Here is a 23,810-nt window from a genome sequence, read left to right as displayed (position 1 = left end):
AAGGCGCGCTGATGTGGGGCCGCCCCTTCTCTCGGGGCTGCCTCGGGAGTAGCGCAGTCGCCAAAGCCGCCGCTGCCAAAGCCGCAGCCACTAGCCGGGCATGGCCATGGCGTCCTCGGCCATCGGGCAGCGCCCGTACCCGCTACTCTTGGACCCCGAGCCGCCTCACTATCTACAGAGCCTGAGCGGCCCCGAGCCGCCGCCGCCGCCCCCCGACCGGTCCTCGCGCCGCTGTGTCCCAGCGCCCCTCTCCACTGCGCCCGGGGCGCACGAGGGGCGCAGCGCCCGGAGGGCTGCCCGGGGGAACCTGGAGCCCCCAACCCGGGCCTCCCGACCCGCTCGCCCGCTCCGGCCTGGTCTGCAGCAGAGACTGCGGCGGCGGCCTGGAGCGCCCCGACCCCGCGACGTGAGGAGCATCTTCGAGCAGCCGCAGGATCCCCGAGTCCCGGCGGAGCGAGGCGAGGGGCACTGCTTCGCGGAATTGGTGCTGCCGGGCGGCCCCGGCTGGTGTGACCTGTGTGGACGAGAGGTGCTGCGGCAGGCGCTGCGCTGCGCTAGTAAGTGTGAAGGCAGGGGAGGGGCGCGCGGGGAGACCGCAGTCTGGGGGCGAAGGACTGGTAGGGCCCTGGGGCAGGGAGAGAGGGGCCATTACACTCTCTGGCTCCAGGGGAGCCCCGACCATAAGGAGGTAACCCCTGGGGACAGTCTTCCCCTTAGCTCCCTGCCCTGTATCCTTTAGTGCCTGCCCACTGCCTAGGTATGGTTATGCGGTAGTTAACAGATACCTGTCTCCTGACAGGTGCATGCCTCGGCCCTACACACACACACACACACACACACACACACTCACACGCAGGTTGTGGGGGTGGGTGGGTGATGGCCTCAGCGACAAGGTCATTCTGTCATCTCCCTGTGCACCCTCATGGTTTCGTTGTGAGTTCTTGGGAGTGGGTTGTGAGACTGCTGTTAGATGACCGTTTGACCCTTGCTTATTAGGGTTACTGACAAAACGCTTGTTTGTCCGCTCAGACCTCTCCTCCAGGGGGACCTATTGGGACAGGGAGGAGACCTTGTTAGGCTCCGGATAAAGGCAGGCTGTGAGACTGAAGAGAGCCTGAAGTCACCCTGAACCCGTGTCCCCTCCTGCCTTTCGCCTCTGGCCCCTCAAACCTTTGGACTCTGCTCCAATGTTTGGCTGTGCCCTGCCTCCTCCCCTTCCTCCTCCTGGGTTCCTGCCCTAGTCGTCATGCTCTAACATTACTCAACTCCTGACAGGGTCCCTTCATCTCCACAGCTCTCAGGTCCCTCCAGTCACCTCCTGAGCCAGGCTCTTCTCAAAGCCAGAAAACACTGGGCCCCCAGTGTATACATTTTCTGAGCTAATCTTCAGTTTTCTTGGGGGTTTATTATTTTTCTCCTCCTACAGTTAGGGGTGCGTATGCCTTTAATAGGTGTCCACCGTCCACCCCCTCCCCGGCATTTGCTCTTGCGTGTTTAGCAGAGGATATCCACAGCCATGTGTTCATGTGTTTACATGATATTTCAAATAACTGAAGCCCAAAGCACAGACAATGGCACAGCCTCTAACAAGCATCTCTGGAAATGGATTGTGGTTTGCATCTTTCAGCAAAGGCCCTTCCCCCATGACAGCAGCCTTACATCTCCCATCCAACTGTAGCGTTGGACAGCAGCAGCGATTTCCACATCAGGAAAACCCTACCTTTTTTCTGCCTGCAGTCTGCAGCCGAGGCTGTTCAGTGTGCTACCCGCTGCAGCTGGCTGCAGGGAAATAGAGCTCAGACTCTAAGCCTGGATCAACTGGAAGGGAAAGATTGGAAGGGCAAGTGGGTGGTGCTCTTTCCTCCACCAGAACTCCCAGTTCAGGTGCTAATTAAGAAGGAAGGAGCAAAGGTTTGTAGAGGTACATGTTGTGGGTAGAGGGGCTGCTGTCCTTTGGTAAATGCCTTTGACTGCAGTAGAATCGAGTGCAACTTACCCTTGGGTGTGTCGGCAGCTTTTGCACTTTCAAGATTCCCTTACTGCATCCAACAACCCCTACACACAGGGAGAGAGCCGGGAGCCTCAGTGAAATGAGTTTTATCATAGCTGGAATCCCAGGAAATCTGCTTCATTGGCATTCTAGTTTGTAGTTAGACTTTGGGGGACTATATCACTTGTTGAAGATTTTGCACATAGTTTTGTGATTTTCTTTTTCTGGTTTGGTGATAATGGTACCCTTGTGTGTATTTGCATGTGCCTGTGTGAGATACTCCATGATTAAATGAATTGATCATCATGTCACATCAGAATTGTCGATCTCCTTTGATTAAGTCATACATCATTTCTAGTGGCAGGAAGACTCAGGCCCCCAGGCAGTACCTCTGACTTTGTGCGTGACTTGGTGAGGTCTTTTTACTTTCCTGAGCTCTCATGGCCCCCCACATAGTTGGTTTAATACTAACGATGTCTGAACACTGGAAAGAAAGCAAAACTGGAATCAAGGGGCTACAAAAAGGAGTCTCTGTTTGTCATGACTAATATTTAACTAATTGTGAACCTATGGCTGGATGGCAAAAGTTGAGAAACGTTCTGATGTGCAGATGAGGGCTGGCAGGTGGAGACATAGCAGGCCAAACTGGTGGAGCATCTTTCTTCAAGCGGAAGGGTCTGATTCCATGGTGGGGTTGCTTTGTTTTATCTTCATTTTGAAAAGCAAGTGTTAGAAATAGGACTTTAAAAAATCATACTCTGCAGTAGTTAAGAGTACAGACTGGAACCAGAGCCCTGGGTTTGAATCCTGACTACCACTTAGTCCCCATGTTACCCCCGGACGTCTCTGTGTTCTGCTTCCTTGTTTAAAAAAAATGGGGACAATGATATTACTTACTTCAGCATGTTAATGTGAGAATTAAATGGATTAATATACATAAGGCACTTGGAACAGGGCCTAGCAAAATGCAATACGAATGTTTAATTCGATATGATTGTTATTGTCCCCTCCCATCTAACAGCTGTAACAACTAGTCTGGGCTCGTGACACCTCCTAGGATTACCTTTCGAAGCAGTGAGTACACTTTGCAAACTCTGCCTGGTTGCTGAGCTAAGTGGGGAGGTGACTGCCATAGGCATCCCAGAAAATTTGGGTATTAGGCGTTCTCTAGAAATGCCACTCCTACCTGATGTCCTGCTGTGGCTGAGGAGACCCTTCTGTGCCTGGCATAGGGGCCACGAAGTCCTTGGCTCCTTGTCTTTGTGTTACTTGCACCTAGCAGAGTGCCAGGCACACAGCAGGGTCTCACCGCGTGGTGAGTGATGAAAATGATGGCTTGTTTGTGCTATGAAATACCCCTGCCCTTGGAAACAGGCAGGAGGGCATTGGGTATGTGAATGTGAGTGACATCTGTCTGCCCAGGAGGCTGACACTGGGTGGGAACCATGTTGGCAGAAGGGGCTTTTAGTAAGGAAAACATTTCGGAAAACACTCTTCCCACTGTCTGTCTGCCTTTTTAGCAAAAGTTCATCTAACCTAAGCTTACCCCACTTGAAGGTCTGTAACCAAGCTCTGGTTAATGCTGGATTTGTGAACAGGGAAGTTCAGAGTTAATATTAATTTCTAGGATTAAAGAAATCATAGTTGTGAGATAGAGAAGGAAATCCAATGGTGATATGTGGAAAGACAGAGAGAGAACGAAAGGTTGTGTGAGCACATGTGTGTGTTTTGGGGTAGGGGTGGTGGTAATGGTGAGAATGCATTTCTAGCATTCTAGCGGGGGAATGGTCAACAGCAAATAACCAGAGAAACTCACTGGCTGCCCTCTGACTTTGTTCTCAGGGACTTTCCCTTACAGATGATGTCCCTTCCTCTTCCTTCTGTAGAAGGTGCATGGAGGTGGCCTTTTACCTTTCATCTCATTTTGGTGGCTGCGTAAGCCATCCTGGACCAGGGAATGGTCTGGCACTTGGAGAAACCTAAGCCTTACTCAAACCCTCCTGGAGATGCTTAGACACACCTTGACCATTGTCAGTGGATGCCACCTGTCTGCTCCTGGAGTCCAAGTCTCTCTCCAGAGGGGGCGTTATTCAGGGTTGTGAAGTGTTAAGTGATTGGAATTACATGGTTAAAGGGAGGCCCTCTAACCTCCCGACTCTGTGATAGATTTTAATGACGCTGTGAATACAAGGCCCTGCCATGCAGCCCTCAGGGAAGGGCACCGGGACTATTCTTATTAAGAATAGCTGATGTCTCCCAAGGCCTCTAGTCCGGTCTCTCTAGTCTTGTTGCTGCACTATTGGCTGGGTTCAACTCTACTTTCTGCACTTTCTGCACAGCTGGAAGCACCTGCGTGACAGCCCCCTGATCCTGCAGACCCATCCCCCCTTTGTGCATTCTTTGTGAAAAAGGCTCCTAGGACATTGGCACTGATTCTTCCTGTAGCAGAGAAAGGTCTTCATTTCAGGCCTCTCAGAAATCATCCTGTGTTATTCTGGCGGCTTCTGTATTTATTTACCTTCGGCACTTGGAAGGTATTTGTGCACCCAGCAGCACTGAGTGTGTGGTGTGTGTTTTCCTTGATTTAGCCCCATGTTTGGCTTTAGAGTTTAAGAAAATGAAGCACAGAAATGGATATTTTGTTGTTAAAGATTGTGGGAATCCCCCACTCCCAAGCCCTCTCCTACCCCTGGCTCTAATTGGGGTCTTCTTCTTGGGCAAGGTCCTGTTGGAGGATGTGTGTGTTAGGGGCCAGGGAAAGGACCTGGAATGCTTTCAAAGAGGCCTTCTGAGCTCCCCACGCTGCAGCCCGGTTTTCCTCTCCTCCCTGCTTCCTGTCTTATCAAAAGATGAAAGTGAAAGGATTAAATGTGCGCTTAATTTTCCCCACTATTCATCAGAGCATGAAAATTTCTGATTATGGAGTGTGGGGGGCTTGAATCCCAGGTACAGTCAAAAATGATTAATGCCACTTGTCTGCCAGCCTAATTAGACTTGGTAATGAACGTGTGTGTTTGCCTGCTGATCCTGCGGAGTTATTAGGTGGAAGGGAATTGACATCTCCTCGCAGCATTGAGGGTTTGGTCTGCTATCCTCTCTCCCCAGTTCTACGGGCGAGCCAGCCTGTGCCAAGCCTGGCAGGTAGTCCCTGAGTAACAAAGAAAAGACAGCCCCCAGCCCAGTCCCAAGGGCCCTGCTGGGTAGGAGAGTGAATTTATCCTGTCAGGGAGCCACTTCCTGTGAAGTGTGAGCAGATCTGAGGCCAGAGCTCAGGAGAAGCTGCCGCAAGGCCGAGTCCAGGTCTGAGAATGGGCACAAGAAGAATTCTTTGCATGTCAATAGTGTCTTTTCCCTGAAGAGCCTAAAGTGTTTTCATGCCCGCTGCTATATTCATGCTCAAAATAGCTCCATGAGGTCAGAATACAGGGATACAGGGATGCTTAGCTCAGTTGAAAGGGAGTTACCTGGTCAGAGGTTACTTGCTGGCTTTGCCAGGGACAGTGGTAAAGTTAGAACCTCTCGGGCGGGCCTCATTCTGACAGGTCTTCAAGGCTGTCATGATGTCTCAGGCCCTCAAGCCATTTCCTCCACTTTGGGCTTCAGATCCAGCACCTCTGTGTGAGAGGCAGTTACCTGAGATGGGATGGCCAGGGGTGGGTCCCAGCTCCTGCACCCCAGTGTTCTCCCACAGGGCTCTCTCTGGCTCCCACACCCACCCCTCATCCCTCAGTTTCCCCGTGGAGGGCAGCTGCTGGCACTCTTGCCCTGCCCAAGCTTACTATGAAGGCTGCTGAGGAACCTGTAAACACATCTCTGGCCTCACCAGAGGCCCTTCCTGTTCGCATTCCTCAGATGGCAAGGTGAGTATCCTTGGGTGGGTGAGTATTTGTGGGTGCGCAAAGCATGCAAGCTCCCCACCCCCAGCCCTTCTGAGGGAACCATGTTCCTGGGGCTCAGTCAGCGCCAGCTGGTACAATGTCCTTCTCACAAGCTTGCAGACCTGGGTCTGTGCTGGTGGCAGGATGTTTTCTGCCCCCCTGCAGGGTCTCACTCCCTCTCTGCTGACTCTGGGCACCTGCCCCTCCCGCAGGGCTCTTTCTGACTCTCCAAGGCTGGGTGGGGAAGGGCTGGCAGCAGCTGGGAAGGCCGGGCCTGACTGGGGAGATGGTTTTGCATTTAGTCATTTTCAGTTTTTTTCCAAGAGTTTTGGCAAGCCTCTCTCCACATGTTCCGGGCTGGATCTCAGGGTCGGAAGGGGAACAGAGCCAGTTTTGGGGCTTAGGGGAAGCAGCAAGGAGGCTGAGGTGATGATGTTAGACCAGGCAGAAGGCTGGGTTCCCTGGGGGCACTGGTTTAAGTGGAATAAGGTCGGAGCTTGGGAGCAGTCAGGGGTTGCCCCACCCCAAGGTCAAGACTATCTTGACTCAGACCTGGGGAAGTGACTTTTGAGTTTTTTTCTGAAGCACTCATAACCATGCTGAGGAGACTCAGGCAGAGCCTGGTAGACCCCAACAACTCTCCGTGGTGTGGTCTTTGGCTGAAGTGGCCTACAAGGCCATGCTGGGCCTGTTCTAGCATGCCTGTGGTTCCTAGAGTACACAAAGGTTTGTGAGAGATGTACCCATCGGGAAATCTTTGAGGTTTGATTCTCTTTTTTTGCCCTTTTTGGAGAGGAAGGAGGAAGAGCAGTGGGGTCTTTCCGGGCGTCGTAGCATGTGTCCAGCCTCCCAGGGGAGAACGCCTCACTTTGGCTGAGGAGTCTGGTGACCCCTGGGAATTGTAGCACGTCCCAGATTTTCTTTCGGATTTTCCTACCTATAACTACTGCCCTGGCCCCATTCGAGGGCATGGGGCAGAGGGTTGAGGGGGAGTGCAAGATGTGCATGCTGAGGGTCTGCAAGAGGGTGATGTTGGAAAGAGCAGTCTGTTCATTTTTGTGTGGCACTGAGCAGGTGAGTGGATGGCTGAGTATGACATTTACCTGTGACAGGTTTATTCTTCAGTGGAGGGCCTGTGTGCCACCTTCTTCTGAGGTGATGATGTTATCCTGTGTGCTCCCCATTCCTGTTTTTTGAACAAACATATTTCCAGGGTGGGGCAGGTCTTATTTAGACGTCTGCAGTGGCCATTGGCTGGGGCTCCTAGAAAATTAAATCGTGGCTTACATAGACCTTTAAGAAATCAGACTCCAGGTTTTCATGAAAGTCAGGCCAAAAAGAAGAGCGATGTTCTTACTTTTTAAAAATCCTTTTATGTTTTGTTTCTACTGGACGCTAGAACTGGAAAAGAATTACCATTGTGTTTGCTGAAGATACAAGCTGGCATTCTGTGAACCTGCTAGGATGAGAATATTCACATGGAATAGGAAGAGTTGAGAAGGCAAAGAAACTGTCGGAGCAGAAATAACTCTGTTGCACTTGGCCGTCACTAAGGCCGTTTGATGTGCACTGCCTCTGTCAGGATTGCAGTTCTCTTGTTTGGTCGATAGAGCTGATGTAATCAGGGCCATCTCGTAGATGAGGAAACACAGCATTCAGGGAAGTCAAATGACTTCACTAAGATAACGCAGATCATTAGTAGCAAAACCAGCACCAGAACCCAGCACGGCATTTTGCCTTAGACTAACATCATTGATCACGCAAGTTAGTTGAGTTTATTTATTCATCTGCTGCCCTTCTGCCAGTGAATGCTGAAATGTCCAAAAAGGGAGGTACAGAAAAAAAAGGAAGGTGAGCCATATAGAAGCTAGAGAATCAGCCAGGGCTGGCTAATTGAGAATTGGCTCCACTTAAGCCAATTTTCAACAATCAGTTTCTAAATTGATCGTTATCATGTGTAAATCATGAGATCTTTAGACAAAGGGTGAAGTTTTTCCACATCTTAAGATGAAAGAAACAAGTGTGTCTCTCCCCGTTCCCACCTCACCCCGTAGGTGCTCAGTGTGTTAAGGGGGTGGGCCTGGAAATTCAGGTGGAGGATCTTTTTCTGTTCCTCCTTCTTGCCATGGCCCAGCTGTCAGAGCTCATGACACAGGACTAGTCAGGGACCAAAGTGAAATTAACAGACTGGATGCTAGAGCGGACAGCTAGGGTGAAGAAGAGATGGATAGGGACTGGACAATAATCTGAGGTTGCCTAATGGACCTCTGGCTCTAATCTCAGGCAGCGATGTGGCCCCACGAGAAACAGTACATCTGGGGAAACCTCCCACCCCTAAGCCAGCTCTGACTCTGTATATTTCTCCAGGTCCATCTCTTATTTGGGAGCAGGTACCATTGCTTATTTTTCTTGCTGATTTGCAGGAGGCTGTTTTTTCTACCCAAGTTGAATGGAAGTTGCAGACTTCGTGGTTTCTGCTGAAAGAATTATGTGGGTTTTTTGCATCTGAAGAAGGTATTAACCTCCCCCCACAAAAAAACTTCAGAGATGTCTTATTATTCAACTGGAACAACAGATTCCAGTTGTAACATGAGAGTTTTGAGAGAAATGTTGAGCATATTGTCCATGAATGCCTATCCTAGTGATGAGTGTTTTTTAAAAGCCATCTAGAGGTAACTTTCATATAAAATAGGGTGATAATATATTGTACCCCAGCAAGTAAGATGGTGAAGGTTGTTGCTTCAAATTATGCCAGACTTTGGCTGGACTTGCCTCCAGCATGGAGTCATCACTTGAGTCATCACTTAGATGTTAGAGACAGCAAGAGGTCATTGCAGGCATTTCCCTGCCTCTAGGTAGTTCTCCTCCCAGACCATCATTACAGTAGAAAAATCTATCTAGTTTTCCAAAGGTCAGGAGTGAAGATCCTAGAGCTTCTGAAAGCCCCATCTCCAGACTCTGCCAGTTCTTTCCTGTTGTCTTTCCCAATGACTTAACCTGTCAAAGAACAGCTCAGTGATGAGGAGAAAAGAGAAGTGCAGCCCAAACGGGGCATTCGGAAGGGATTTCCCCATATTACACGTGCCTTTTTCTTTTCTTTCTTTCTTTCTTTCTTTTTTTTTTTTGAGATGGAGTCTCGTTCTATCGCTCAGGCTGGAGTGCAGTGGCGCGATCTCGGCTCACTGCAAACTCTGCCTCCTGGGTTCAAGTGATTCTCCTGCCTCAGCCTCCTGAGTAGCTGGTGCTACAGGTGCATGCCACCACACCTGGCTGATTTTTTTGAATTTTTAGTAGAGATGGGGATTCACCGTGATAGCCAGGATGGTCTCAATCTCCTGACCTCATGATCCACCTGCCTTGGCCTCCAAAAGCACTGGGATTACAGGTGTCAGCCAAGACGACTGGCCGTGACTCACATTTTAAAGTTTCCCCAGCAGCCCCATGTTCTCTTCTTTGAGGGCAGGGATGGGAATGAGCCTTTGCCTGTGCTCAGCCAGGCAGGACTTCCTGGGCCTTCTTGGAGATCTTGGGTGCAAGGACTAGAGTTACAGCGGGGCAAGGAACTTGGCTCCCACCCCTGGCTTGATGGTCCCAAGTGTCATTTCAGGACCTGGACTTGCTTATGCCCTTCTTCTGGTACAGAAGTTGCTTGGTAAACTAGAGAGGGCCACAACAAAGGCTATGGGCAGCTCCCTTCTCCCTGAGGAAGCATTAGGGAGAAAGAACCAGTCTGCCACTGAGGAAGGGTGGCATCTGAGCACAGACGTGTAAGTGCATCTTCCACAAGAGATTCTGCAAGTGTGTGATTCCTCTGAGGTGCATTTCCTCTGGTTAAGGGAGAGGTGTCCCTGCTGGGCATGGTGGCTTCACACCTGTAATCCCAGCACTTTGGGAGACTGAGGCAGGATGATCTCTTGAGTCCAGGAGTTCAAGACCAGCCTGGGGAACACGGTGAGACCTCGACCTCTACAAAAAATATAAAAATTAACTGGATGTGGTGGTCCCCGCCTGTAGCCCCAGCTACATGCTGGGAGGTGAGAGAATCACTTGAGCCCAGGAGGTCGAGGCTGCCGTGAGCCATGATTGGACCATTGCACTCCAACCTGGGCAACAGAGCAAGATCCTGCCTCAAAAAAAAAAAAAAAAAAGAACAAGTGTCCCTCTTCTTGTTAAACTGGTCCCTGCTGGTGGTTGGCAGGTGAGTCCTGTCATCTCTGGGCAGCCTGGGAGGGGCACCCCTCTCTAGTGGCTTTTCTGGAAGGCTCTGCTGCCTGTCTGGTACCAGTCTTCTATCTTGGACTGGGCAACAGGGCCTCCCAGAACTTTTCTACTAGGGCTTGGCAGCTTCTAGGAGTCAGACTGAGGGAACACCTGTGAGTACTGTTTTGGGGCAAGAGAACAACATTTCTGCCCTTTTGTGAGAGACTGACCTTTTCTCACCACCCCGCATCCTCTTCTGCTCAGGTATCTAGTCTCAGATAAATGAATGGCCTGACCCTCTTAAAGCAACACCACCTCCTTATGGGCCCTTCCCCCACCTGGGCTTAGCACGGGAGGATGTGAATTAGCTCCAGTTTGTCCCTTAGGAGCCTGTACAGCTGGTGAAGCATTAGTAATCCACCATCCCCAAAGAAATCCATTAAGAGCTCCTGGGCTGGGCACGTGGTGTGAGGTAACCGATCACTTCTGTCGTCTGAAACTTTGGAGACATTGATTTTCAGACTCACAGGCATGACTGAGAAGTGAGGCTCGGGGCAGGCTCTTCCCTGCAGCCTGTTTGGTGGGGGTATTTTTATCTTATCAAGCTAAAAGCCCCAGGAATAGAAAGTTTTCCATTGGGGGAGGTGGAGGGGAAAGGACCTCAGTGCGGAGAGAGAAGGATCGTCAGTCAGTCGGTGCGTGTACCAGAGCCTGAGGGCCCAGGTGACTGTCCGGCTCATGCGAGGCCCAGGGCCCTCCCCGGAGCCCTCCCCCACCCGGCACTCCACCCCTGACGCCAAGCCTGGAGAAAAGCTATTGATCTCCTGTGCTGAGATGACTGAGGGCCAGGAGGAGAAGGCCACCACTGCCTGCTTTGGGACGGTCACTGCTCAGCTCCAGCGGCTCTTCTGCAGGCTCCCGAAGAGCCACTCGGTCTCCAAAAAGCACCAGATCCTGCAGAGGTTCCGCAACGGGGCCCGGAGGGCTCGGGGTAGGTCCAAGACAATCTGGTCGGGGGAGCTTGGGTTCTGAGGCCTCTGCTCCTGGCCTCTCCCATGGAAAGGAGTACAGGATCTTTCTGGCAGTCTGCTATTTAGTGCTGAATTTAGCACTACTCCTTGGCCCTCCTGATTCCACAGAGAAAAGGCTTAGGTACTGTCACCAAAGGACATGGTCTGCCTGTTTCGGAGGCCTTGAGTTGGTAGTGGATTTTAACAACTTTTTGTTGGCTGAGAATTAGGGCCAAGCAGTCGTCTTAATCAGGATCACTGAGCTGGCAGAATATGGGTATCTCAGATGGCCACTGTTTCCCATTCTGCCTATCCTGTAGCCCTTCAAACCCTGCTGAGCTGCTGAATCAGCCTTCTGAGGACCAGGGAGCAGTGACGTTTCCCAGGCAAAGGCTTCTTACCTGCAGAGTTAGTGAAGGTGCAGGCTGCATGGGGCTGGAGGCTACTGGGCAGAACACAGCTGGACAGGAGCCCTGGCCTCGGGAAGTGGCCAGACCACTGATTCCTCTCCTGAGCACTAACTAGGGTGAGAATAGTCCTTGCTTGAAGAAGGATAACTGGATGGTATAGCAGTGAGTGAAAGATAAGAGGCAGAGACAACCGCAATCCAAATCATCATAGGACCTTAGGTCATCCCATGCCCCTTTTCCAATGAAAGGAAGCTAGGACCAACAAAAGGCAGCCTGCTGGTGGCAGTGCCAGGACCAGGAACCCTGGACACGTGCCTTCCAGCCTTGGATTCCTTCCGCTGTCTCATGCTGTCCACAGCATCTTACATTTCTGTAGCACTCTCTGCTAAAGACTCAGAGCATTTACGTTTGTTTGCCTTCACTATCATTTATTTCCTCCAGATCCTGGTGTGGTGGGAATGGGAAGGGGATTATTCTGTTTCACAGATGAGACAGCTCACACAAGTAAGGCCCCCGTTGAAGGTCATTGCCATCTGGCCGGGTCTGGAACCCACTTCTCTTTAACGGTTGGCACTCTTTGGGGCATACACAATTTTCTTGGGCCCCCTATCCCCATTTTTCTCTATACTTCTCTCATATACTTTCAAGAATCAGTGGGGATCTAGGCAGGGCACCACACTAAGTTGTAGGAATGGGACTAAAATGAAGTGCCATCTCTGGGCTAAGTTTTTGGAAGCAGAGTTTTAAAAAACAATAGGATCTTGACTATGAAAAATATGACTTTTCTGATTAAGGCTTTCCCTCTTGAGAAGTGGAAATTTTAATTGAACTAGACCTAATCCCCATTTGGAGACAAATATTCCTTAGCCAGCCTGAATAATTTATCCTCATCGATAGCCTAATACATACTGTGACCTTCACTGAGAAGAGAATTGGACACCGAGTTCCTCAATTTAAATGCTCACGAGCATGTTGGTATTCATCCTCTCTTTCCCCCTCCCTTACTCTCTAAGAATTATTCAGCAGATCATTTCCTTGCTCCTTTGCTATTCAGCCCAAGGAGTTATAGATTTAAGTAAAATCAATCAGGGCTGAAGTGGTAGCATTAAGGTTAGGGCACATACTGCACTGTGGCTGCGAAGGGCTTGCTTAACTTGTGTTAGCATTTGGGCTTAATTGACAACAGAGGAGGGGAGAAGACAGGATGCTCATGATGATGGGAAAGGTGGACGGCAGACTGTGGACGTCTGGAATATCCTAACTCACTCGCAGCCTGGAGTGTGGCATTTAAGAAAACGTGCTTGGTGGCCAGGTGCAGTGGCTCACGCCTGTAATCCCAGCACTTTGGGAGGCCAAGGCAGGCAGATCACCGGAGGTCAGGAGTTCAAGACCAGCCTGGCTAACATGGCAAAACCCCGTCTCTACTAAAAACAGAAAAATTAGCTGGGCAAGGAGATGGGCACCTGTAATCCCAGCTACTCGGGAAGCTGAGGCAGGAGAATTGCTTGAATCTGGGAGGCAGAGGTTGCAGTGAGCCAAAATCGTGCCACTGCACTCCAGCCCGGGTGACAAAGCGAGACTCCATCTCAAAAAAGAAAAAAAAAAAAAAGAGAGAGAGAGAGAAAAGAAAACAGGCTTGGAGCCAGGCTGCCTTGAGTCAGTATCCTGGAGTTACCACTTTCTGGCTGTAGGGCCTTTCTCCTACAGATTAGCCTCTCTGAGCCTCATTTTTCCAAGTATAAGATAGTGCAGAAAATCCCAACTGGTGTGGGGTGGATTAAATGTCAAACAGTTGAAACCATGCTTGGTGCATAGAAAGCCCGGCACTGGGAGCTGCTGGTGCTGAGTGCTCCCAGGAAGACTTTTCAGAACTGCTCCCCGTAGGTCACTGGGGCAAGCCTGCAGCACGGTTGTCTGCTCCTCCATTGTACCTGGGCCAGGGTGGACTGCCTGCATCTCAGTGGGAGAGATGGGATTTGAAGGTTGCCCAGGCAAACGTAGAGGAGAGACATAAACTCATAAACACATTCCCTGGAAAAACTCCTATCATTGAGTTTACTACATCACATAATTAACAGGCAGAGCTAGATTAGCCCACTGGGTATCTTTAGGAGCTAAGCAAGCATGTCCCCAAGGAGCAAGTCATATGTCATTTTAAAAGGCTGCTGGGGGGTCTGCGGGAAACAGGTCTGGGTCTCTCCAGAAGTCTCTGGTGGTCCTGGCTGCAGCGATGCAGCTGTAAAGAAGCCTTTGTGTGTCTCCAGCAGAGAGGGCCTCTGACATAATCTATTTACTTTCCTTCTCACTGCAAAAAAGCCTGCTTTCGCCCAGTTGATGATTGGCATTTTGAATGGCTGCAAGTGACATCAAAGCAGGTGTGGAAAAACCAGTTGGATGTAGTAGCCTGGCTGTCCCATGATGGACTGAACCTGCCTGCTCCTGGCCTCCTGTGACCTCCTGGCACTACAACTGGGCATACCTGCGGTGCATTCATATCTGTATTTCTGTACCAGCTTCATCTGCCATCCTGCAGTTTGCATATGCCCAGCCAGGTCTCCTTGCAATCCTATTTGGCTGTCCTTATCTTTGGGGTCTGTGGCATACTACCACAAATATACTCCAGGCTAACAAGAAGCTAGGCTGCCCTTTGCCCCTTCTCAGAGATGATTGCCTGCCTTAAACACAGAAACACAAGCAAACAAAAGCAACCCTCCCCTCCTCTTTCCATATGTGTCCCTCACCTCTACAGCCCAAATCCTTTGTCAGCTACTCAGGGTCCTCCGTCTGTCTTCTCAGGGGCCCCAGGGATGGCTGAGAGGGCCCAGAGCCCAGGGCTGGGGGACCTCTGCTGCTTTGTCTCTCTTACACCCAGAGCACAGTGACACATGCCTAGAGGAGGGGCCCCTCCTGAGCAGGCCTGGGGCCGAGAGGGTATCTGACAGCTCCACACTGGCTTTGGATACCATGGGCTTGTTGCTATTTGTTGAGTTCCCTTAAACCCAACTGCCTACAGTGTTTTAAATTATTTTTTATTTTCTTAAGGTGCCTGGCAATAGGATTTCTTTTGTGGTGATGATCAAACCAGTATATCTCTTTACTGAGCTCGCTTTCTCTCTCTCGAATCCTTTCACACACTTCCTCCTGTCACACACAGTCTTGGTTGTGACTGCCTGTGCTTTGTAACAGTGAGCTATGGGAGGCCCTCAGTCAGCACATGGTGAGTGAATGCAGGCTACACGTGCACAAATGAACAACTGGTTAGGAACTGGGTGGATGTGGAAAGAGGGGAGATGGAACCATAGAAAAAGGTTCCCTCTTCTCTCCCTGTGTATCTCTGAGTACATGTGTCCTGATGGTCACACATAATTTAATTGCCCTGTTCAGAAACTATGCTATGTCTTTGCACTTCTCTCTGCATGGCCATACCCTAAATGCAAATTGAGCGTTTCCCGATATGGTGTCGGAGGGTCCAGGTGACAAATCTCTCACATTCACTTGCACGTGAGGAATGAGGTCCGTTTGGCTTGCTCGCCCCAGCACCCTGCCCCAAACCACTTACTTTTACACTTTCTCCCAAAATAGATTGCCTCTTACCATTCTTGACCAAGCGGGGATTCTCAGGGCTGCTCTGTGATGTGCACCGAGGGCCTGCAGACTTTCCCACCTCTTTCTGCGCCCTCCACATTTTCTCTCGGCCATCACTGTCATCAACAAGCTGTACTGCATGAGGCCACAGTGCGATGGTATAAGAAGGTCGGTCAAATAGAGGTGCATCTCTTAAAGGGGCATAGAGCATCATCGGGAAACATAATGTATATAAAAATTACAAAGAACCCCCTAAAATGTAGTCAAGCCAAAAATGAATTAAAATTTAAGAAATTTAAAAAGGTTTAGCTATTGTAAGATGACTGAATTCATTTAAAAGTAAAGCTAATTTTAGACAACAGTGGGCTATGGTTAAAACAATAGAAACGTTATAAACATTGGATGTATTAAAAAATATATGCCAGGTGTGGTGGCTCACGCCTGCAATCCCAGCACTTTGGGAGACTGAGGTGGGCAGACCACCTGAGGTCAGGAGTTCAAGACTAGCCTGGCCAACAAGGTAAAACCCTACCCTACTAAAAATGCAAAAATTAGCCAGGCATGGTGGCGGGCACCTGTAATATGATATTAGGAAACATCAAGGGATAGGGGCAGAAGAGATGGGAAGGAGAGCTCTCACATTGTCCTAGCAGGGAGTCAGTTAATGCAGTCTAAAGTTGAAGCATAGTTTGCTAAAAATGACTCAACACTATTACATTTATTTATAATACACACAGAGAGAGAGAGAGAGAGAGAGAGAGAGAAAGAGAGAGAGAGAGAGAAAGTGGGGACATGCTTCAAGCTGCAGCACCCCCAAAGAACAAAATGGTGGGAACAGGCCATGTGGAGAAGGTGCCGGGTGTCAGGCCTGTCCCCCTTGTCCTGGGTGCCTGGCAGGCGCTCCTCTTACTTCCTGCATCTTGTGTGAACTTGTTGTGAACTGTCTTGCCCTCTCTTCCTCTGCCCACTCCTCCCAAGACACCCCCACCTCAACACGCCCAGCCTGGCCTGGCCACAGTACCTTCCTTTTGTTGGTGTTTTCAGCCTAGGGATGTGTGGTTGTGTTGGAGATGGATGATTAATGTGCCTGCCTGAAAGGCACACCCACCCACACCCACCTACGTGAGACAGGATGGTGCCCCTACGGGCCAGCCGGGGTGCCCAAGTTCTGCCAGGCAGGCTGGGTGTGTTTGGGAGGAGGGCACAGGGGACACATCCAGCCTACCTGGGAATGTGGCTTGGAGAATAAATCACTGATATGTTGGGACCCAGGTTCCAGAAAGAATTTTTTTTTTTTTTTTTTTTTTTTTTTTAGAGACAGGGTCTTACTCTGTTCCCCAGGCGGGAGTACAATGGACCAATCGTAGCTCATTACAAGCTTGAACTCCAGGGCTCGAGCCATCCTCTCACCTCACCCACCTGAGTAGCTGGGTCTACAGGCACACACCACCCACCACCCAGACTAAGGTTTTAATTGTTTTGTAGAGCTGTTTTTTTGTTTTTTTGGTTTTTTTAAAGAAAAAAACAATTGTTTTAATTGTTTTGTTTTGTTGCCCAGGCTGGTCCCAAATTCCTGACCTCAAGCAATCCTCCTGCCTCAGCCTCCCACAGTGCTGGGATTACCGGTGTGAGCTACCTTGAGGGCCCCAGAGAGAATTTTAATATCTGCTTTGGTCTCTGAGCAACAACTGAGCAGATCTTATGCCTTTCCCTTTAGTACAAAATGGCCGCTCAAAAGTGTATGTCAACCCCACCCAGCCCTGCCACACAGAAAAATAATAGAGTCATTTTGGAAGAGAGTAAAGACCAGGATCTTGGGATGGTCTTTAGCTCTCTTGCCTGTGCCTCGGTTCAGCAGAGGTTCCCAGCTTCACCCCATGTTTCCAGCACTTTCCCTCCTCGCCGGCCTTGGAGGAGCCTCCTTCCATAAAGCCCTCCACCCCAACCCACTGTTTTACATGGGAACTTAGCATCTGAGCCAAACTGGAGCATGCTCAGGCGCATCCCCTCTTGGCTCTTCCCACAGAGATGACAGCCCCTGGGTGTCAGCTGCCCATCTTGCCTGTCCATGTGAGGGGCTGGCCATCTCTGACCTTAGAGTTCCAGGTCACTCATCTTACCATTACATTGAGCTTTCCTGTGTGCTTCCTAGCTTGTTTTCTGGCACTGTGTGTGTGTGTGTGTGTGTGTGTGTGTGTGTGTGTGTGTGTGTTGGAGTTGGGGCTGGGGTTATGTGGAGGGAGGGAGCAGTTGTGTGCCTCCAGGCCCTCTGGGTTGGGCTGCGGGATGCTGAATGCCCCCAAGGTGGTCTGTCCTCTAAATCAAGGAACTACAGTAAGTGGTCTCAAGAGGGCTGGGGTTCGCCTCCTTCCTGGAAACATAAGGATACAGATGTCCTGAGCTGGCTGCCTGACCCTTGGAGTGAGGAGTTTCCATTCCCTTGCTGCCAGCCTCACTAGGAGTTTAGCCAGGAGTTTGAAAAACTTATAGATCGTGTTGATTTTGGCAATGGCTGCAGACCTCCAGGCTTGACTATCACAGTCTCTTTGCCTTCCCACTCACCAACAGCCCCCTGCTTTACTCCTCTGGACCCATTAAAGGCAGAAGTTGGAGGGAAGTGGGACCAGGTGGGAGGAACTCAGAGGAGCAGGAAAGTTGCACAATTCTTCTTACCCTAATACGTTAGAAGGGGACCTGAAAATTGAGAGGGTTTTTGGCTGGCATCACATGCTGAGTCCACAGGAAGCTGGGTGGACTCAGGCATCTCACAGCATTGAAAATGACAGCTGCCATTTACTGAGCACCTACCATATGCCAGGTGCCATTGGATGCTTTGCATACATACTCTCTAATTTTGGCAACAAATTTGCTAGCAAGAAAGATATTACCAGCGCCATTTGCAGTTGAGGAAACTGAGGCTAACTAAATTCCATACTTAACTGAGGTTAATTGTCCGGGTGTCTCATACCCAATTAGAGGGAGGGCTCAGGCTCAAACTCTGATTCATGTGACTCCAGAGTCCAGATTCATTCCACGCCCCAGCTTCCGACTGAGTGTTCCATCTTTTCCACCCATTCTCCAAGACCTCTATCGCATATGTTAAACAGTGTGTTTCAACGGATCCCACCATCTGGGTAAGGATTTCTGATGTATGGCTGGTAAGTGGGTGTGCTCTGGTGCCAATCTGTGAGGCAGTTGGTGCTGGGAACGTGGTGTCCATTTTGGCTTTGTAGGGAGCGGGTTTGCAGAGGCTGGGCCTCTTTGAGTGGGGAAGGCTGAGAGCCTGCTGTCTTGTGGAGCCTGAACTTGGCTGAAGAGCTGAGCTTTCAGGACAAGAACCTTTGGCTGCTGCCTGGGTGGTTCCAAGTCTCCCAGATATGGTGTTCCAGAGACAAAGGGGTCATGGATGGAGGACCAGTTCAGAGCAGGCAGACAGTATGGATGGCTTCAGAAACTCCCAGGATGCTGGCAGCCTCCAAGGCTGAGTGACTTGGTTGAGCTTGGAGGACAGCTGTGAAGTGGCACATCTCAGGCCCTCCAGAGACAGGACAGAGACCTCAGGTGGGGCACTCTCCCTGCTCCCTGCTAGGACAGAGCAAAAAGCACTCCTTTCCCAAATTCCTTCAACCCAGGCTCTTGCTGGCCTTGGACCACCCTGACTCCCATCCCTGATGAAGCCCATCCCTGGCCTCACGCAGTGCAGAGTAGGGACCAGGAGTAAGTGGAGGGGATGGTTCTGAGGAACGGGCTGTTGAAGAGCAGCCAGGCGTGATGCATCTTCACTGTCCACCCTGCCACTCGCCAGCTACGGGGCTGCCAAAGGTCATTTAACTCTTCGAGTCTCAATTTCCCCATCTCTAAAATAGGAGTAGACCCAATGAGTTAAAAACTATGTCCACAAAAAAACCTGAATAAAGTTGTTTATAGCAACTTTATTCAGAGTTGCCAAAATTTGGAAGCCACCAAGATGTCCTTTGGTAAGTGAAGAGATGAATAAACTATGGTCATCCAAATAATGGAATATTATTCACCAGTAAGAAGAAATGAGTTGTCAAGCCATGAAAAGACAAGGAACCCCATAAATATATATACAACTTCTATGTACCCACAATTTTTTTTAATTAAAAAAAAAAGACAGGGAGATAATACTAAGTGAATGCATAGTACTAAGTGAAAAAACCGATCTGAAAATTGGCTACCTATCTTATGATTCCAACTATATGATATTCTGGAAAAGATAAATCTACGGAAACAGTTAAAAGATCAGGGGTTGCCAGGGTTAGAGAGGAAGAAGGGATAAATAGGCGGAGCACAGCGGGTTTTTAGGGCAGCAAAACTACTCTGCCTGAGGCTATAATGGTGGGTGTATGTCATTACACATGTGTCCACAGCCATAGACTGTACAGCACCAAGAGTGAACCCTAATGTAAACTATGGACTCTGGAGATAATGACGTGTCGGTATAGGTTCATCAGTTGTGACAAATGTACCACTCTGGTGGGGGACGCTGATAATAGGGGAAGCTGTGCAGCATATGTAGGGGCAGAGGATATAAAGAACTCTCTGTATTTCCTGCTCAATTTTACTGTGAACCAACATTATTCCAAAAAAGTCTATTTTTAAAAAATGAGCAGTGGCTAGGCACAGTGGCTCACACCTGCAATCCCAGCACTTTGGGAGGCCGAGGCAGGCAGATCACTTGAGGCCAGGAGTTTGAGACCAGCCTGGGCAACATGAAACCTCGTCTCTGCAAAAAATTAAAAAATTAGCTCTCTCCTCCCGCCACTCAAGATGCTGAAAGGAAAGAAGGCCAAGGGGAAGCAGGTGGCTCCGGCCCCTGCTGTCATGAAGAAGCAGGAGGCCAAGAAAGTGGTGAATCCCCTGTTTGAGAAAGGCCTAAGAATTTTGGCATTGGACGGGACATCCAGCCCAAAAGAAACCTCACCTGCTTTGTGAAATGGCCCCGCTCTATCAGGTGGCAGCAGCAGAGAGCCATCCTCTATAAGGGGCTGAAAGTGACTCCTGCCATTAACCAGTTCAGCTGGTTAATGCCAAACAGCTACTCAGCTGCTTAAGCTGGCCCACAAGTACAGACCAGAAACAAAAGCGAGAGAAGAAGCAGAAGCCGTTGGCCCTGGCCGAGAAGAAAGCTGCTGGCAAAGGGGATGTCCCCACTAAGAGACCACCTGTCCTTCGAGCAGGAGTTAACACCGTCACCACCTTGGTGAAGAACAAGAAAGCTCAGCTGGTGGTGATTGCACACGACGTGGATCCCATCGAGCTGGTTGTCTTCTTGCCTGCCCTGTGTCGTAAAATGGGGGTCCCTTACTGCATTATCAAGGGGAAGGCAAGACTGGGCCGTCTAGTCCACAGGAAGACCTGCACAACTGTCGCCTTCACACAGGTGAACTCGGAAGACGAAGGCGCTTTGGCCAAGCTGGTGGAAGCTATCAGGACCATTTACAAAGACAGATGCGATGAGATCTGCCGTCACTGGGGCGGCAATGTCCTGGGTCCCAAGTCTGTGGCTCACATCGCTAAGTTCAAAAAGGCAAAGGCTAAAGAACTTGCCACTAAACTGGGTTAAATGTACACTGTTGAGTTTTCCGTACATAAAAATAATTAAAATAATATAAATTTTCCTTCAAAAAAAATTAGCCAGGTGTGGTGGTGTGTGCCTATAATCCCAGCTACTCAGTGGGAGGATCACTTGAGCCTGGAAGGTCAAAGCTGCAGCGAGCCGTGTTCACGTCACTGCACTTCAGCCTGGGTGGCACAGTGAGACCCTGCCTCAAAAAAATCAATGCAATAAAATAAAAATTAAAAATTGGGGTAGAAACACAAATTGCCCAGTCATAGTATGGATTACATGAACTAATGCATGTAGAATACCTGGTGTATGGTGGGTTCTGAGTAATAGTACCTGAGGTCATCACAGTATGGGTACGTGATTTTTCTTTGTTCCCTTTTTGTGGCATTTTTCCATTAGGAAAGAATATATTTTCATTATAAAAATTTAAACAATTTAGAAACTATAAAGGTAGGAAAAGCACTTGAAATCCCATCACTCAAAGCAAACACGTGACCTGCCTTCCAGACATCTCTCTGCATAATGTGTAAGTATATATAGATTTTATATCACTGAAATCATAAAATGCAACCTTTTTCCTTTTTTAGATCGATGCTGTGGACATATTTTCATGTTGACCAATGTTAATATGTATCATCTTATGTAATGGCTACACAGTATTCCATTTCAAAATATAATTATAACGAGTCTTTTGTAGATGGATGTGGGGGTATTTCTAGCATTTTGTTGTCATAAATAACTGCGTGATGAACATTTTCGTGATGATATATTTAGATATGAGTAAATACACACTCAGAATGAATTCCTGCAGGAAGTTGATACCACCTTCTCATTAGTACCTTCTCATTTCCCCACATCCCCTTTAATACTGGAAGTTATTAACTTTGGTTAACAATGTTCTTTTCTGACACTAGAGTGAGATTTTAGAAGTTCAAATGTTGGAGGAGGGGTGAGTAGAAAAGCAGGGAGGAGGGATGTTCCAGGGGGCTGGCAGAGCCTTTCTGCCACGTGGGGCAGGGTTACCCCTTGCAGACTCCAAGCAAGTACACCCAGCCACTCCCCACTGCAGGGAGCTGAGCCCTGGGGCCTCCCTTGCTCATAGGGGAGCCATGGACATTCTGAGGATGATCAAGACCTTTTCCTTAGGACCGTGATGCACCTACAGGTGAAGGTCTGGAGGAAGGTCAGTGGGCACTGATGGGGTGTGCACAGACGGGCTTTTGGGATGAGGATGTCTGATGCTGCGGCCACTGGCCAGATGGACTTGGATGTTAGGGAGGTAAAAAGAAGAGCTAATATTATTGAACTCCTAGTATGTAGCAAATGTTGTGGTGTTATTTACATAACTTTCTCATTTAATTCTCAACAACTGTACTGCTATCATCTCCACTCAACAGATGAGGAAACCAAGGCTAGTAGAGAGTTAGGACCCCGGCCTGGGGTTGGATCAGCACTCGCACTCTGGTCTCTCCACTTCAGCAAAAGGCAGAGAACCATTCCTTCCTTTAGTCACTCAACCAATTCATAGTAGTCCCTTTCTGAATGCTTGCCAGTGAATGGGCTTCCCAAACTCGAGCAGGGCCCAGAGCAAAGGGCTGCAGAAAGGGTCGCATTCAGGAATTGTGGCCAAGGAGATCTGGAGCAGGCGGTGAGGCTGCAGAGGGAACAACTGTGTCTATTGTATGAGGGTCTGAGTCTGAAGGGACATCTTGGGGCCAGGTTGAGAGGGGGTATCCTAGCTAGGGGAGCTGGCAGGGTAGAGGCTGCAGGGTGAGGGTGTGGGGGGCTGGAGGCCCCAGGGCTCAGCTCCCTGCAGTGGGGAGTGGCTGGGTGTACTTGCTTGGAGTCTGCAAGGGGTAACCCTGCCCCACCTGGCAGAAAGGCTCTGCCAGCCCCCTGGAACATCCCTCCTCCCTGCTTTTCTACTCACCCCTCCTCCAACATTTGAACTTCTAAAATCTCACTCTAGTGTCAGAAAAGAAAATTGTTAACCAAAGTTAATAACTTCCAGTATTAAAGGGGATGTGGGGAAATGAGAAGGTACTACTTTATTGATGGTATCAATAAAGCCGCTTGGGATGGTCTGTGCTCAGAGGGCACTGGAGACCCTCTCTGGGTGGTCTTGGAGCTGCCATAGCTAGTCCAGCCCAGAGGCTCCACCCAGTGGAAAAATGGGGGATTCTTAAAGGAGAATCCCCTTGAAAAGGGAGTGAAGATAGGCACCATGAGATGGCGACAGTCCCCACTGACTTGTTCAAGAGGATCAGGACAAGCTTTATACCTGTCTTTTTAAAACTTTGGTAAATTGTAATTTTCCAATGCATATTATTTTTTCAGACTTCCTTGTAGTGCCTAAGAACAAAATTATCTTAAAACTAAAAGTGATTTGTGTGCTTGTTTTGGAAATACCTATAGGGTTAAGGCTGGTGAGACTCAGGAATCCACATAGCAGAGCAGTGGAAGGAGAGGGTAGGGGATGGATCATTAACTCTTAACTGGGAGTCTCCACCTTCCAGGGCTTCTATGTAGTTCTTGACATCAGGAACCCCATTTAATCCTCATGGTAGCCCTAGGAACTGGCTACTATGATTCTTATTTTAAGGTAGAGAAAATTAATGCTCAGAGAAGTTCATAACTGACCCAGGGTCACAGAGCTAATTGAGCGGGGCCTGGAGGCCACACCTTCTTCAAAGTCCATCTCTTTCCATGACATCATAGCATAGGCCGCTGGTCCTCAGGGAGAGTGGGGAAGGGGGTGTTAAGGTTTGCTGTAAGATTGGCTTTCTTCAAAAAGGCCTAGCAGTGTTCAGAGAATGGACATAGGTTACTGATTCAGAAGTTGTCCTGCTTTCCCTCAGGCATCAGAAGTTGCTTTGTCCATGCAGAGTGAGAAGCTGCTGTTCACTGACCTGGGATTGACCACAGGGGAGGCTGGTAGCTCTGCTGTCATCCGGGCTCAGTCACCTCAGTGCCTGCCTTGCCCTCACCCACGCCTTGGCCTGGGCTGGAGGCAGGGAGAGTTAAGTGGAGAGTTCTGTGTTGTCTCTGTATCTTGCATGCAACTCTGGGGTGAAAGGGCCTTAAGGGTTTCTTATCAACAGAATAAGTTATCAACATACCCGCTTTCTGGTTCAGAAAACAGCCACT

General features: G+C 49.4%; 1 protein-coding gene across 2 annotated transcripts in view; it reads left to right on the top strand.

The window, feature by feature from the left end:
* Positions 1–23,810, top strand: part of RASSF5 (Ras association domain family member 5) — a 78,849-nt gene continuing 55,039 nt past the window's right edge. For both annotated transcript variants that reach the window (XM_025359088.1, XM_025359098.1), the window contains exon 1: positions 1–557. In XM_025359088.1, coding sequence (XP_025214873.1) covers positions 101–557 — 457 coding nt within the window. In that variant the 5' untranslated portion in view covers positions 1–100. The remainder of the gene's footprint in view (positions 558–23,810) is intronic.

The sequence above is a fragment of the Theropithecus gelada genome, chromosome 1, assembly GCF_003255815.1.
Source record: "Theropithecus gelada isolate Dixy chromosome 1, Tgel_1.0, whole genome shotgun sequence".
In the NCBI taxonomy this organism is placed as follows: domain Eukaryota; kingdom Metazoa; phylum Chordata; class Mammalia; order Primates; family Cercopithecidae; genus Theropithecus; species Theropithecus gelada.
The sequence above is the reverse complement of the archived record's forward strand: the minus strand, read 5'-3'. Positions and strand labels throughout refer to the sequence as shown.